The sequence below is a fragment of the Lissotriton helveticus genome, chromosome 2_1, assembly GCF_964261635.1.
Source record: "Lissotriton helveticus chromosome 2_1, aLisHel1.1, whole genome shotgun sequence".
Lineage (NCBI taxonomy): Eukaryota > Metazoa > Chordata > Amphibia > Caudata > Salamandridae > Lissotriton > Lissotriton helveticus.
In genome coordinates, this window is record NC_136059.1 from 398,148,079 (window position 1) to 398,165,622 (window position 17,544).

Sequence of the window (17,544 nt, forward strand, 5' to 3'; positions counted from 1 at the left end):
TCAGAGGGATTTTCTGTGGTCTGTTCCCTGTGATATCTTTTACATTTTCTTGTTCTTCCTCGCCTCTGTTGCGCCATAAATAAATGTAGCATTCATGGCGCAGACTTTGCTTTTGTTAAGATCTGACTTTACTTCTGGGCAGACGCTTATAAGCAGCATGGAAAATAAGCAATAGAACTTAACAAGCATTTGCAATGCAATAGGTCTCGCATTACTGAAAGTTTGAGCTATTGGCGTTGCAAATAATAATGCAACACCAATACCTCAAACTATTAGTAATGCGACAATTATTGCATTGCAAATGCTTGTTCGCAGTGCTTTAAGGCTTAGATGGGAAAGACTTACAGTGCGATACTGACTGGTATAATGTTACATTTGATTTACGGCTAAGAACAGATCCCCTACTTACAATGGCATTAGAGTGAAGATGACATTGTGTGCACTTGTGCAGACAACTCAAATTAGTAGGTGCAGGAGCATTAAGTATAGCTTCCATCAAAATAGGTTTCAGTTTGATGCCACCTTCACATAACACATGGCCTAGATACGTAACTGACTGGACAGCAAATTTACATTTAGAACATCCTACCGTTAGGCCCTTACAAATTAAAATGCTCAAAACTTTCTGTAACACTTCATGCTCTTTGTTATCCTTCCTGTATATTGCTGTATGTAATATTAATATGTCATCTTGAAAACAATTGACATTCTTCATTTTCCATACATTTGGTGGATCAATTTTTGAAAAACAGCAGCAGCCGATGCAAGACCAATTGGCATCCTGTTATACTGAAAACACCCAAATGGTGTGATAAAGGCTGTGAACTGTTTTTAGTCATCATACAAAGCAATTTGGTGATAAGCAGCAGAGAGATCTAAGGTTGAAAACCCCTTTACACTGTTCACCAAGTCAAATAAATCGGAAATCTTGGGAAAAGGAAATTGGTCTACTAAAATGTTGTTGTACAAATAGCGAAAGTCTATTCATAACCTAATATTACTATTACTACGTGAAGCAACCACCACAGGTGAAATCCATTCAGATTACTCTAATGCCTCTATAATATCAGCCTTAATTATTTTTTCTAATTCCTTCTCAACTTCTTCTCTCAAAATAATGGGAATATTCCTGGCTTGGACTTTGGGCAACGTGTATTCCTTTAAGACTATTTTCTGTTGAAAATTTGCCAAATTGGCAACTTTGCCTTTAAAAGCATTGAGGAACTTACTTAGAATGTAGTTATGTGTACATTCACTTTCGTCCACAGTCCTAGTAGGTTCAAGGTTATTGGGGTTCAAAATAATATTTACATTATCTTGGTCAAACCATCCTAGGACCTAAGGACCCTTCTTTGCCACGTATAATTTTTCAATTGTTTTGAGATTTTTTAATCTAAAGACTAATGTTCTGTAGCCCAACAGCTCTATCTTTTCTCCATTAAAGCCCTCAGGACTATTGTCCGGTTCATTAAGTGTCTCAATTCATTTATGTATGAACGTACCAAAACAAACCTCTTCATTAACAATTGTATACAGAGACCCTGAACCCGCATACAATTATCACTTGGAGGTTCTCTCTGAATTGGATACAGTCACTCCAGGGGTCGAAAAATGTACTCGACCGCTCGCAAATGCGAGTGATTTTCCTGAAGGGCGAGTCAGTTTCAAGGCCTACTTGACCGGCCTGGCGAGTGCTATCTGGCAGGCCACGGCAGTAGCAGGTGAAGGCTCTAGGGGGCAGCATGATTGGTGGTGGTGCGGTGCGCGGGGTGAAGGCTCTAGGGGGCAGCATGCACACACCACCTAACTTAGTGGTGGTGGTGTGGTGCGCTGCCTATTGTTTCTGTGGGTCCCTGGGTCGTCAATCCTGTAGCGCGCTAAAGCTCTACCAATGACGGCCCTGGCCTGCCCCCACGCTGTGCTGCTGAAAGTGCAGCAGTGACGTAGCACGCCACCACGCTCACTCTTCGGTGGAGTCGGGACGGAGTGCAGGGTGATTTGCTTGCAGAGGTGAGTTGGTTTTTAACACTAGTATATCGTTTTGTTGCACATGAAAGAGTGCGCTGTCAGCGGGGCTCCGCTCTGGACAGCTGGGGGATGTTTGGGAACCCCTCGGGGTCTGGAAGCTTCTGTTTAACTTACCCTTCACTCGAGGGTTCAAGTTATCATAGATATGCGGCATGTCGAATGAGGCGGCGGGGAGTCGGGGCTTCAATGGAGGGACAGGGGTCTATTACAAGCTGGTTTTCCAGCATTCGCCTCCAGAACTGGACAGTAATGCGGACATAGCTCCTATAATTGGAGCCACAACGGGGATGCGTCCTCCCAGCTGTGTGCAGTGACTCCCATGAACCTGATACATGGGAGCGCTTCAGTACCTCGCTAGGTGTACCAAGCGCTATTTACATCATACAGAAGGACGACCCAGAAAGTGCTTTGGGTCTCGCAGGTGGCTGAAAAGCGCTATACAAATATCAATTCAGTACCTACTGGGGGTTCTTTCATAGGGGTTAAAATAGTGTTTTTTTAAAATTTTTATTTGTTAGGCTCTTCGATTCCCCTTTATTTTAATATGCTCCAGCACTGGTGAAACCGTGAATACAAGTGACTGAGCAGTAAGTAGCTGCCGCGAGACCTGCCGTTCCCCCTGGTTCTGGGCCCGGGATGCCTGCGGCCTGCTCCGACAGCTCCCTATTAGGAGCGCCTGCCCCAGTTCCTTAATCGTCTTCCTGCCGGAGCCTGACTGGCCTGCTGCTCCGTGAACGGCGGGAGATGCAGCGCTCATGTGACGTGTCCACTCACCCTTCCCGCGCCTAGAAGGCACAGGCTTTATTTACAGCGCCGGTTCCTGCCTTGGCTACATGTGATCCTGGGCAAAGTGTGTCTGACCCCATATTTACAGCATGAATATCCCTGCCTGAACAGCATCTGCAAACCAATTGTTGAATTGTGTTTAAGGAAACCGTTCCGACGATTGCTCTTTTTCGAAATGTTCTGTCTGTCTATTGCAACACCTCATATTCTGGACATATATCTCTAGGACCCTCTCCGCAATGGCGGCCCGGCCCCTCCCCCGCTAGCCGTTCTTGGAGTCCCTTATTTTTTCCTCCTCAAAAAAGTGCTCATTTACGCTGTCTGTCTGTCAGATACCAGGTCTCGTCTAGGTGTACAATGAATCAATTCAATATGTTATTAAATTATGTCTTGGTGTGCAGCACGTTGGAAGTGAGCCAGGGTGACTTTGTAATACCCGTCTGCTCTTCATTCACAGGCTCACCTTGCTAGCCGGCTTTACTCCTATGTAGTATGTGTTGCTCTTCTCCTGTTTCAGTCCCCGTTTTTATCTGTTACCTCTGATAGGAAGCCCCTGAATTCAATACTGTTTTCACACAAAACATTCTGATCAGAATTTGCTCCTATCCATTTAAAAATATATATGCGATCAATTTGTGGGTCGAGTGCATTGCTGTTAGGTCGAGTAGAAAACTCTACTCACTCGACCTGCAGGTCAAGTAAGATTTTTTAGATTTGTCGAGCCCTGCACTCTCTTTGATACGATGAATAGTGCTGACCTCTGGCAGCAGGTCATAGGCCCCACTCATGTGGCTGGACATACCCTGGATGGTATTTTTATGAACCATCCAGGTCTCCAGTTCACTGGGTTATTGCCTCTCATTTGGACAGACCATGGGGCTGTTCAGTTTGTGTTAGCCCTCAGGGACCAGCGCACAGGTGAGGCACATATTAAGAAGCAGATTGATTTTAGACCTTGGAATAAAATGAACAGGAATGCGCTATAGGAACTTCTCACCTCCACGGCAACCCAAATGCATTTGGATGTGGAGGTAGGGACAATCGCACATACCAAATGGGTGGAGAATGCCTGCTGTAAACTATCTCCAGCTATTAGTATTATTCCTAAAAGATCATCCCCTTCTGCTCCATGGTTTACAGAAGAATTGAAAAATGAAAAACTCAAGTGTAAATGTCTCGAGCGCACTATATAATATAAGGATACAGAAAAGAAGGCCTATAAAAATAGTCTACTAAATTATAAGCAACTTCTGATTGCCATTAAACAAAAATTCTTCGCCAGTAAAATTGAGTTGGCTAAAAACTCGGCCAAAGAACTGTTCAGAACAGTTTCAAATTTGGCATCTCCACACCCAGCTACAGTTCAGTCCAGTCAGGAACTTTGCGAAAATATTGCCAATTTCTTCTTGAACAAAGTGGTAGTTATCTTCTCGGTGCTTAATGGCTCTAGTGCAGTAGGAAGCATAAGGAAGGAGGACCAGAAGCTCCCCAAAGTATTCCCCTTCATCCTTGACAGATTTGAGGCCTTATCCACGGACCAAGCGCGCAGCCTTTTCAAAGCGGCTATATCAGGGTCACCATATGACCCTTGCCCGGTGGCCGTGGCCAAATTTGCGGTGGAACCTATCACCCTGGCACTCACGTCCATTTTCAGTGATATCATCGATACTGGACATTTTCCCAAGCTTTGGAAGGTGGCATCGATTTTACCCCTACTCAAAAAGCCTAATCTGGACCCGAACGACCCCAACAGTTTCCCCCCGATTTCACTTCTCCCTCTACCAGCAAAATTGATAGAAAAAGCATTAAACACACAATTTAGCCCCTTTCTTCAACAGACCCAAGCTCTGAATCCAACTCAATATGGCTTCAGTGGAGGTCATAGTACGGGGTCAGATCTTATAAAAACAACAGATGAGATTAGGAAAGCAGTTGACCAAGGCGGAAAGGCTGCCTTGATCCTATTAGATTTATCTGCGGCCTTTGATATGGTCCATCATGATCTTTTGATGGACCGATTAAGGTCATGCGGACTCCAGGACAAGGCATGGAAACTCTTGCAATCCTTCCTTGCGGATAGAGTGCAAGTGGTATCCCTGGGCAAATATCAATCAAAACCCTTTGCTCTGCCCCGCGGTGTTCCGCAGGGGTCGTCATTGAGCCCTACTTTGTTCAGTGTTTTTTAACTGGGCCCTATTAATAACACCTTTGGCTTTGATCTCACCTCCTATGCAGATGACACCCAACTTTCGGTGTCTCTGCTGCCAGGACAGGAGGTGGACATGGGCAATCGTTTCCACAACTGCATGGAAGCAGTGGGCGGTTGGATGGCGGAAAACTGTCTAAAGCTTAATTCAGGCAAAACAGAAGTTGTATTATTTGGAAATGGTCCTAACTTCTGGAACCTAAGCTGGTGGCCGTCAACAATGGGATCACTTCCTGTTCCCATGAAGAAAATAAAAAACCTTGGAGTATTAATAGACGACCAAGTCAATGCAATCTCATCCTCAACCGCCTTTATTCTTAAAACAGTGAAAAAAATACTGCCGTTCTTGCCAGCTGCGAGCCGGCAAACTCTGGTCAACGCACTTGTTTTGTCGAGGCTTGACTACTTCAACAGCCTTTACTTAAACATTCAAGAACGTTATATAAATAAACTCCAAAGGATACAAAACGCCAGATTACTCACTAGGACGCACAAGTTTGCGGCGATCTCCAACGAACCAAAAAAACTACATTGGCTCCCGGTGAGGAATCGAGTGCTTTTCAAATCTCTGTGTACTGTATTTAAAGCACTCCAAGGTACTGGACCTGATTACTTACAGAAACAGTTAATTGGTACATACTCGAAAGAAATCTGCGCTCGTCAGGAGCCAAAATGGTCATAGTCCTGTCCACAAAAAAAGTATAATGGGGAGGACGAAGATTTGTCTACGGAGCTGCTGAGGCCTGGAATGACCTCCCGGCCCATCTCAGAAATGCCACAGATCTTCTGGCTTTCAGAAGGGCCTTGAAAACATGGCTGTTTAATAAGTATTTTTTTCTGTTGGTGATAGCTGAAAGGACAGGTAACTCGCACCAGGACACCCTTGGGTAACCGCTGCGCCCTAGAAATAAACTTAACATAACATACATATTGACATTGATGACCCCAATCCTTATAGCACATAAAGCTTTCTTTCTCTTAATATGTTGTCCAGATATGTTCAGCACCAATGACTCCTTACCTAAAGCAGTATTATTTATCTGACTGAAATGTTGTACCTCATTAGAACTGCCATTACCCATGCATTTCATTTTGCTTCTATTTTTCTTTCTGCACACTTTAGAAAAATGTTATAACACACCACAAAAAGAAAAAGATAATTTAAGCAGGGATGAGAAATTCCTATAGCCCAACGTCCAGGACATATTGTTTGGGGACAACACGTTTTCATGTTTATTTTGTCCTTGGGACAAGTGGTCACAACCCCCATGCAGCACAGACCCTTTGGCTGCAAGATTAGAGTACTACGTTAAGGGCATTGTCTGCAGTTAAGGTAATGTTTATGTCCATAAATTAATGCTGTTTGAACTTATTTATGGTTCATTATTACAAAGCCATTATTATTAGGGTGATCGCTCTGAGGAAATGTAAGTTCCATATAAAAATCTGTACAGATGTTTTCAAAGTTTAGCAATTTGAAGCTACATATAATACTTCCAGGATACTCTCTGATTAGATGCAAGTATATTCAAAAGCATGAAAGCAGGATTGATGATTCTTTCTTTCTAAATTAAGTGTTCATAAAAAAAATGCAGCTAGGAAAACATTTTGCTAAACTACTGTGTAATTTTAGGTACCTTTCTTTGAAGCATCCTTTAATACAATGTGTTGATGTATGCTAGTATTTCCCAAAAATATTCATAATGGAAAAACAGTGAAAACCATTGTGTAACCTACATACAGCCAAAGCCTGCTATGGGAGACTCCCCTGGCCCCTGACCATGCACTCACACGGCAATTACTTTTAACATTCACATGGTCCCACCGTGGCGAGCCACCATATTGTCATGTACAGGATGCACATTTCCATACCCAATGCAATGTCTATTCCATTTGTTCTTTTTCGATGGCAGTTTCTATACTATGTTGTTAGATTTTTGCAGATTAGATAAAGTATGTCTTATTGGCACATTCCTTTATCCTCTTCTCTTTTTCTTTTGCACAATCCCCTCACTGAAGTGCTGAAACAACCATGCATTAATCTCCTGTGTGCGCTAATGCCATGTGCGCCAGGTACCAATGGATCAGTTACAACTGAATGTTTTAGCATATGGCACAGGTGATTTTGTATAAAGATTGGGAAGTGCAGTGTAGGAGTGCGAACAGAGTGTAGCACACAACGATTTACCAGTAAATACCTTCTGGAAAAACATGTATGCCTCACTGTATATTGTAAATCTACCTCTGTAACCCGTTGTTGATATACCGTGTTCCTAAATTGTAAAGCGCTCCGATATCCTTCGGGATCACGTTCGCGCTATATAAAACTTTTGAAATAAATAAATAATTTGATTATGTCTCAGATACTCCTGTATCGTTATGCAATACTAGCAGCCCGTCCCGACGTTGTCCGGGGCAGAAGGGGGCTGGGGGCAGCACCGCTGCAGGAGACGCTCAGCAGAGTGGCCAGCAGCGGGAGCAGCAGGAGCATCGAGTCTGTGTCTGTTTTCCTTAGGGAACCCTTTGCGTGGCGTCATGAAGGCTATGACGTATGTAATAGCAATAGGCGGGCCATGAATGTAGCGTTCCTACGTAACGCTTCTTGTTGATGGAAGCCGCGCCGTTGATGGAAGCCGCGCCCCTTATAAGGCGTAGTTACAGAACTGATGGGGCCGAGTGTGTCTGCCTGAAGTGAATACACATCAACTTCTACATTCATGGCATATGTGAATGTTTTTTCCGTTTACTTACACATGGCGACGTCCCTCAAACCCACGCTGTTTATGTCCCCTCCCTCAGTAAGTTACAACCGCCCACGCTCTTTATGTGCCCACCGTCACTATCGTTTACTTCTATAGATGCTTCAATGTTGCAGCGAGTTTCTGTCTTCATGCAGCGAGTTTTTGTGTTACTGAACTCGCGGTGTATTGTGTGTGCCTGCTGCGCTCTGTGTGCCTGAAGCTCGCAGCTCCTGGAAGCGAGTGACGTTGTATGGGCCATGCCCCTCTGCCAATGTTGCCGCCCACAGGTTTAGTTTGACACGCCCATGCTACTACCTAACAGCAGAAGAACGCCCACAAGGAACTACTTTACCCCGAATATTGTTTTCAATTTGTAATGTATATGTTGCCCAAATGTATAGCCTATGTCCATCTCCTGGACCTCCCCTTTCCAACGCTGTATTGGGTGTTGTGATTGGTGGTGTACTTTTCGAGTTTACCTGGCTCAAAGGACACAGTTCTCTCTTTATAATAGTAGTATAGATAAGAAAAGGGAAAATAAGCAAAGACCAATAAAGATATTTAAACCATAAAAATGGAAAAACAGTGACACCAATTGCAACAAATTATCTAAAACATAAAAATAAACAAGCATCGGCAAAGCAAATAGTTATGACATTGGTGGTCAGCCTTTTGGTTTTGTCAATGCGTGTCTTGTTTTGACATGGTTTTGGTAAAACTTTATTGCTGTGGGAGCTGCCAGGCCCTCATCATTACAACAAACATTGGCAAAAGAAAAATATATTTTGGTCTCAAAAACCCCACATTATCTTTGCACTGAACAAAACTATTTTGTATGCAGATATGCTCTTTGTGAAAGAGCAAAATGCTTTCAATCACAGTGAAACCAGCCCATAGATAGAGAGGGAGAAAGAGAGAGAATTTTAATAAAGATAAAAGGTCTTGTTTAACGCCAACCCTAAATAGGGGCCCAATTCTTCACAAAAGTGCACCCGTGACACATGTCCTTGCATTAATGTAGAGGTAAAGTTTTCATGAATTCACAAGAATTTACAGAAATAGGTAAGACAATCACATCCCTAGAAAATATTTGTGAACTGCATTTTAGTACTAGCAAATATGCATTAGTAGATTTGCTCATGCGGAAATCTTTGGAGCGGTAACAACTTCACACTCCCACGAATCACTTTTTTCCCCAGCCCTGCAAGAAGTTTTACTTCTGTCCTTGTCAGGAGTACATTTCAAACCTTTCTCTGTATGGGAAAATATTACAGACGAGCTGATAAAAACCCATAAAACATGCAAGTTAGGTTTACATAGACTCAAAAGGGCATTCCAACATTGGGGAACTATTGCTTAGGGCAACCTCGAGCCCCAGTATGTAGATCTGTGGAAATACTTATATATGTTGACCTGTTCTAGTGAAACTTTATTGAGAAACCAAACACATTTCTTCATTCACTTAGGTAAGATCAATATCTTAGTTTTCTGCACATTTACCATAAGCCTATTAGAATCACAACAGTTAACATAGTGCCTGGATGTGCAGGGAAGAGACATTAATAATAATTAAAAAATATTGTATGACTTTATTAGATGTTGGATTAGATTTGCATTTACTGTGGTTTGTATCCAGGAATCGCAAGATCAAATCCTACACTAAGCATTTGAAGTGGGTCCTGCTGAGGCATTCTACTAACAGTATAGTTAGGTATGGTAAAACGATCTTAACTTATATTGAAAAAACCTCTGATCTACTGAAAAAAACAAAGGTTAAAGTGATGTTATAGTTGAAAAAGGTAATAAGACTTTAGCTTGTGGTAAAACAAACCTAGAAATTCACTGAAAAAAACAAAATGTTAAAGTGATGTTATTAGATGTACAAATACTACAAAAACTAATGTTTAATAAACAAACACTCAAATTCACCAGTTACAGTTTACTGAGCTAACTATAACTTGCGCCCCGCCATGCACTGCTTCACATATTACATCACATTTCATGTTTTATTTTAAACAACCCAGGTAATAACCGTAGTGCCACCTCTACAGTCAGCTTATGCAATGTGGGTTTCACTCTGAAAGCCAATTGAAAATGTAAGCTCATACCCTGTTTGGGACAGGGTATGAGCTTACAGTTTGGGATTAATGCTTGATAATGTTTAATGTCCACTTCGTTAACAAAATTATTATTATGTGTGTTTTCTAACATTTGAATAATAATGTGCTGTTGTTTTTTGTTTTTGTTAGAGAAAGTAGCAATTAAAATACTGGACAAGACGAAGTTGGACTCAAAGACTCAACGGCTGCTGTCTCGTGAGATTTCTAGCATGGAGAAATTGCATCATCCAAATGTCATTAGACTCTATGAAGTTGTTGAGACACTCTCCAAACTGCACCTCGTGATGGAATATGCGGCCGGCGGGGAGCTCTTTGCCAAAATTAGCACCGATGGAAAGCTATCAGAAGCAGAAAGTAAACTTATCTTCTCACAGATCATGTCTGCTGTCAAACATATGGTATGTTTTTGTACAACTTTGGGGAAATGCCCAGTCACCCAGTTGCAAATCCCAAGCAGAATCTATGCTGCACACTGTTTTTGATAACACATACAGAAACAAATCCTTTATTAGCTGGGCTAAAGACAAAGTATTCATAAACCAGAGTTGCACATGGTACCTACTTTGCTCAAGCACCTCTCATACCACAGTGATCTGTGTAAATTATGACACTTTTTTCTGCTCCAGGCGATTATGATAGAGTAACCATTCTAGCAGTGAAAATTGTATAAATGTAAAAACTGTGCTACAGTCTCATTCCTCTCAGGCTGCCAGTGGCCTCTCAGTCCATTGTTACCCTCTTTATTAAAAGAGTACGATTCCCCTTTCTGACCAGAATTGCATTTCCCTTACTCATCTTAAGAGAGCTGTTTTTCCCGTAACTCTCCTAACAGTCCCACCTTAACAGAAGCTTCCTCCTTCTGAAAAACTCAAAATGCCTGCTTGTAGTAAGATGGATTGCATTACCTGTTTAGTTCTCTACTTCATAACAGCACTTTCCCTTGTAGGATGAGTGTTGTTGTCACTCTTTTTGTAGCACGTGGACTTGCATAAAGACCTAGGGCCAGATGTAGGTCGGTCGGTAACGGCCGAAAATCGGTATTTTCGGCCGTTACCGAGCGGTGTTTAAGAATTGGTATGTAGGGGCATTATTTTACAGAATCGGTAAATTTACCGATTCGGTAAATTTACCGATTCTGTAAAATACCGAATCGGTATTTTTACCGATTCGGTAAATCCCAGATGTAGGTGGGACTCTTCTGAGTCCCAAAGGCCCTACAAATTCGGTATTTTACCACCCAATCCAATTGGGTGTTAAAATACCGAATTCAGGTGTGCATGCACATGTGTGCATGCACACCTAGCCATGTGACAGACAGACATGCCCTCAGGGCATGTCTGTGTGCCACATGGCGCACATGCCTATTTTTGGGGTGCCAGAGGGTGTCAAAGTGACACTCCCTGCACCTTTGCAAAATTCGGTATTTACCGATTCGGTAATTACCGAATCGGTATTTCCCATTGATTCCTATGGGCTTCACAGCCCATAGGAAACAATAGGGAATACCGATTCGGTATTTACCGATTCGGTAAATACCGAATTCTAAAGATTCGGTATTTCAACATCTAGAAATACCTACATCTCCCCCCTTCATATTTACCGACTCTTAAATACCGAATCGGTAAAATTCGGCGGTATTTAAGAGTCGGTAAATATGAATTACCTACATCTGGCCCTTAATGCTTTTCTCTTACATTTCTTTTTCCTATTTATACTGTTGCTTCTGACAATTGAACAAGTACTTTACTCCTACATTGGTATTTGCTCATGCTGTCGGATAGAGCGAGTTCCATGTTTCCCTGTGTTTAATCTACCTCAAAACTTCACTAAAGTTACTTTATACTTATTATGATTCTTTTATTGCTAGCGAAATTATCGATAATAATGTTCTAAATTCTACATTTCTTTATATTCTAATAAGAGTGAATGTGATGGATTCCTGTAAATAAATGTTGTTTATTAATGCTTAAGGAGAAACCTGACACAAAACTGAACCGCCATCTTGAAATGTAACTGCTTGTGCACATATGTACGTATTTTGGAGTGTTACAGACATGCTACGTGCCCTAATTCATCACACATGCACGATCCTTAGGATTATTATGAATGTGTGATGACCTCCTTACATGAACCATGGATAATGTATGTGCCTTTATAATTGAACCTTACTTAATGGATGTTAAGATTCAATCTACTCTATGATATGACTTCTGGTGGGAGTGTGCTGTATTTCATCTTATGTTATCCTCAAAATATCTGTATCTGACAGCCCAGTACAAATAGCTCTATCATCTTAGGCATCCTATCAAGCCTCTAAATCCAGCAGATTTCCTTCTTTAATTGATCTTTTTCTAGCTATTTTCTGTTCACTTATTGTCCTTGATGTTTTTTTAGAAAACCAAGGTTGTGTACTCTAAAGACCGGTAAAATCGGGTTCGATCTGGAGTATTTTGCAATGTTCCAATATTCATTTCATGATTTTATTTCTACTAGTTGAAAATGTGGACCTAAATACCAGTCTTTCCTTCTTGTCTGTTATGTTGTTATCTTTCGAAAGTTTTGATCTTGTTTTAGTTTCTACTCTTTTTTTTTTTACTTCAATCCCTTCTTTGGGATACCCTCTCTGAATAAATCTTTGGCACATCATTATTTTGTTTGTTTAATATCTTCCAGGATTGGAAACAATGGGGCTGATTTAAATTAGTCCATCACCCTAATGGAGCTGTTGCCCACCGAATTTTAGAAAGACCCCCAAGCTGGCTGTCATTTCTACAGTATTTCCAGGAACCGCTGTAACAGAAGCTCCTGTCAGTACTTTTCATAGTTTGGCGCGGGGCTCTGTCAACATGATGTAGCCTTACACCAAACTAGGTTCCTTTTTATTTAAAAAACCCCAATTAATTTGAATTTAAGAAAGACTTTAAAAACTTGATGTAGTAGCTGTTTACCCTCTCAGTGTCAGGGCACCTCTTCAATATTTGTTTGCTTATAAGCGCTTAACATAGCTCTTAAAATAAAATCCCAAAGCAGGATTTTCTTTTTGACAATAAAAAATATAATTCCCCCTTCACCATGGGAGTCATCTCCCCTTACCGCCAGGGTTTTCTTGGCGGTGACAAGTAGTGAAAACTGACCTCTACTTCCGACCATCAAAATTAGGTGGGCGGAATTAGAGGTCTGCCTCTGACTGCACCTAATTCCGCATGGCCGTTAGAATGGTTTAATTATGGCGGAGCCAGAGCACTCTACCATGATTACACCTATGATCCACCTGCATCTAAATGAGGCAGGTGGACCTTTTTTATTGGCTGTATGTATACTCCAGTGCCATTGCAATGGAGTATACAAACCACCAAGGTAAAAATCAAGCCCAGTGTGTGTGTGTTTTTAACCTGCAAATATGGCAAGTGTTTTTAAGCACATATTGGTGAAAACTATTAGAATCGCACATTGGTGTGATAAGGTGGTTTGCTATAAATGTTTGTGTTATTAATGGCATTTTTCTTTGTTATCATTACTTCCAAATATGTTATTTTTTCAGGGTTGGTTTAATAAGTGAAACCTATTGTTTCATTTATTTTATTAAGTGGTTCTGTTTCATATCCCAGTATTTCTTTGCTGCCTTTCTAAAATAAAAATATGTCATCTATGAATCTGTGATATACTCTCAGTGCATTGATCCATGTTGCTTTATTGAGAATTGTTTTTCCGTCAAACATAGCCATAAATAAGTTAGCATAGCTTAAGGATCACAAATGTCAGGTGCCTTTGGCCATGTAGCATGTCTGTAACACACCGAAATAAGTACATGTCTACGATCGATTACCTTTGCAAGATGGCTGTTCATTTCATTTTTTTGTCCGGTTTCTCTTTAAGCACTAAAAAAACCATTATTCACAGAACACAACTTTTCCTCTTTTGAGAATATCATTATCGATTTTTTTAGAACAGTATTATCAATATTTTTACTAGCAGCGAGAGAATGATAAATATAATGTAATTCACTTAAGCTCTGTTCTAAGATAGTTTAACCACAGGACAACATGGTGCTTGCTCACAATCACAGTGATGGATCTGATTTAGCGGTACCTGAAGATTCTCATATAGTCGTGGTACGAGAGCTTCAACAGGTCATATGGAGCTTTGGTTGTCAGCGGAAAGCATTTGAAAGGAGCTAGCATTGGCAATACATTTCAATCACAGTGAAACCAATTTGGTTCCACACTAACAACTGATAAGATGGAGTCCAAATCATGAAGGTTTATTGCCAAAATGTAGTCAGTTTACAAACAACTATCATTTAGTAAAATCAATGTATTCAAAGGCAGTACACATCCATTTATTCATGCAATCTGAATGTGTATATTATAAAGAAGAGAATACAAAATATAACAAGATACAAAGCACAGAATAAAGCAGATTGGTTCCATAGAAGAACTTCCCTAAGCTAAATATAGCTCTGAAAATATCAAAGAGAATTATTTTAGAGAGGAAGGTGTCAGCATCATAGAAACCAAATTAAGATTGTCTTGGTTGGAATGGTATTCAAGTGTGAAGCTTAACACCCTAGACAAGGGGAATATGCAGAGTGAGAAAGATCTTCTCTCAGTGAAGTCCTGCCGTAATCTGCTGACTATTCTAAGAAATACACAATTAAAACACAGTAGTAATTTCTGGAAGCTCCATCCCACCGACTCCCTCTGTACAGTCCATTCAAAAGATGAAGTTCTCTGGTCCTAGATAGACTCCCCAGGTTCCCAGAGTCAAATAAAGAATAAACAGATTTGCAGACTTGAAGTTAGTCAGTCAGTCTGGCCAGATACAGGAGGCTCTTTCACATCCCTACTTGCTAAAAATCCAGAGCCAAAATTGGATTAGACATGCTAAATCTCATGGTTCTCTACAATAAACAATTACTTTATTGTTACTGACGAGCACTTGATAAGGCACCTGCAGAGGAGAGAAAAAAACATGAAAGTTGCAATTAATTTATTAAAGAAACAACTCGAAATGTTAAAATGCACTGCATCAGCAGTGTCAGTAGACATATGGCAATGCATGGCAGGCTCATTAAACCACTTGCAAGCTCATATCCGGACATTATGGATGGATTGGGGAGAGTCTCTTGTACATGGTAAGCCCAAACCATTAACTAGTTCACATTTAATCATTTACACAGTTTGTTTACTCAACATTGGTCCATGCACATTGAGTTGTTTATTACAGGCTAGGCAACACTCTGAATTAAAGTAGGACAAGTAATTCTCAAATGGTCTTATATAACCAGTATGCATGAATACTTGTTCAGCCTTAAGTTGGCTATCATGAAAAATTAGGAAGTGTCCTACAAAGGCTAGTCAAAGTCATTTCTAGCTTAGCATTGCAGCAAAATAAAGTTGTAGTCGCTTTATGCATAACTAAGATTGAACCGAGCACTTTTAGATTAATACTATACGTGCCAGGTAGTACTTTGAACCATAGTACAGCAGCCTTGGTGAATCAGAACACTTTGAAGCAAACGTACTGGTATACACCGCATTACAACTGCCGCATCCCAACTAAGGGCCTCATTACGATGGTGGTGGGACCGCCACCGTCAGGCCGTCCATCGGACCCTGCATGACTGCCCGCCGCATTATGATGGAGGGCGGGTGGAGAGACCAACCGCCATGCATCCGACGGGCTCAAAGAGCCCGTTGGTGCATCGGAGGGACTTTAATCTCTACAACAGTAGTGGGGCCTGCTCAGGTTATCGCTGTAGGATTACACTGTCCCTCTCCGCCAGCCGTTTCATGGCGGTAAACCTGCCATGAAAAAGCAGGTGGAAAGTGACTTGGGCGCCCATAGCAGGCACCCTTCCTCCTTGGCCCTCCGATATATACCCTGGGGGCTCCATATATCCCTGCACCATGTGGCAGGTACTGCATGGTGCCGGCCACAAAGTGCAGGGATATGTTATATTGTGTGTATTTTGGACTGCGGCGTGTACTACAGCCCGCAGCACACGCCGCAATACAAAATATACAGATTGTGACCACCTTGAAGGCGGTCACATCCTTATCCCAAAGGCGGGACCGCCGACAGCTAGTCGTGCGCTCCCGTTCCCGACAGGATGACGGTTGGATGCTCTTCCGACCGCCATCATAATCAGGCCCTAAGTGCAGTTTGCAATTAAACTCAGTGGCCGGGCAACGGCACACAGAGAGAATTTATGGATGATACATGTACTGGAAAGAGACTATTGTCACTTGGTCATGTTTTCCAACATTTCAATAAGCGAGGCTGCACACTGTAGAGGACATATTGATCAATATGTTATTTGAGCAGCATAAAGACTCCACAATTGGTGTTCTGACCAGGGCTTACAACAGCACTTGAAACAGTAAATATGTATATTGTTTAATGGGTCAGCAATTACGAGTTAACCTAGGGGATTGTTAGACTAGTAAATCAGTTCTAGACCCTTTGGTTTCATCATGCGATCGTATAAGTTATATGGGAATGAAAACCATTCAATTAATGTTTTCGTATTATTTAGCTATATGACTGGCAATGTGGAATTTTAAAAAAATTTGGTAACATTTGCTACCATAAACAGCCCGCTGACACATCATTGAGTGTAATCCTTACAAGGAAATTGTAGAGCATCAGTGAGTATAGTTTAGCAGAATTACTCAAGGCTTTTAATCGAGTTAGAATCATGAAGGTAAACATATATGTGTTATGGTTATGCTACTCACAAGTTATATTCACACATTGTTTTTTATTAGTTCTGTTGCTTTCCATTTGGTTGCAGAGATGAAACAATCATCCTTTCAAGAAAAGAGCTTACTTTCAGACCAAAATGTGTTGCTGATCAAAGTTAAACAGCAATATATTTGTGTGGAAGCGTCAACAACTCCCATGGAGATATTTTTTTAATGTTTTATATAAAGTAAGAATAAAACATATAAAAGTGAAGAGTGTGAGTGTTTGTTCAATTGACAGCGGCACTAGAACAAATAGGATAAAGAAATGTAAGAAGAAAACACAAGGTCTTCCGACATGTCCAAGTGGTACAAAGCTAGGGAATACACTCACCCTATAAGGGAAGTGCTGTTGAATGGTATTAAAGGAGGCCAATGATCAGTGGATCTCACCCTTAAATACACATGTAAGAATAGTTAAGGTGATGACACAGTTTAAGTAACAGAAATAGTAAACTGAAGACGTTGGCGGTGATTTGTAAGAGAGCCTGGGTGGGTACTGTTTGGTTCCCAGATGATGACACTGGGCACGATATCGTGTAGTGATGGGATACCTTAATATCCTTATATGATTCTTAGTTGTAGCCTTTTCCTTTTCTTCTTCATATACTAGTGGTGTCGCAGAGAGAATATTTATCTCTCCTTTTAGATGTACATTGGTCTTAGAGTACATTGGTGATAGTCTTCAGGATTCCGATTTGTGTAGTAGTGCCTAAGGGATGACAAAGGCCCAGGATAAATTTTCTACTTTGACACATGAAAGCGTTATTGCTCCAAAACAGTTCAAGTTATATTTAAGTGTTTTATAGAAGAAACATTCCCTTTGTTGGATGAATAATTAAGCAATAAATTCTTAAGTCAGTGCTTAACTTTATGTCAGCTTCACCCGAATCTCTTCCATCAACAAATTGTGTCTC

General features: G+C 41.1%; 1 protein-coding gene across 1 annotated transcript in view; it reads left to right on the top strand.

The window, feature by feature from the left end:
- NIM1K (NIM1 serine/threonine protein kinase) overlaps nucleotides 1-17,544 on the top strand; it is a 209,572-nt gene that overhangs the window by 158,486 nt on the left and 33,542 nt on the right. Inside the window, exon 3 of the mRNA XM_078677291.1 lies at nucleotides 10,011-10,279. Coding sequence (XP_078533417.1) covers nucleotides 10,011-10,279 — 269 coding nt within the window. The remainder of the gene's footprint in view (nucleotides 1-10,010; nucleotides 10,280-17,544) is intronic.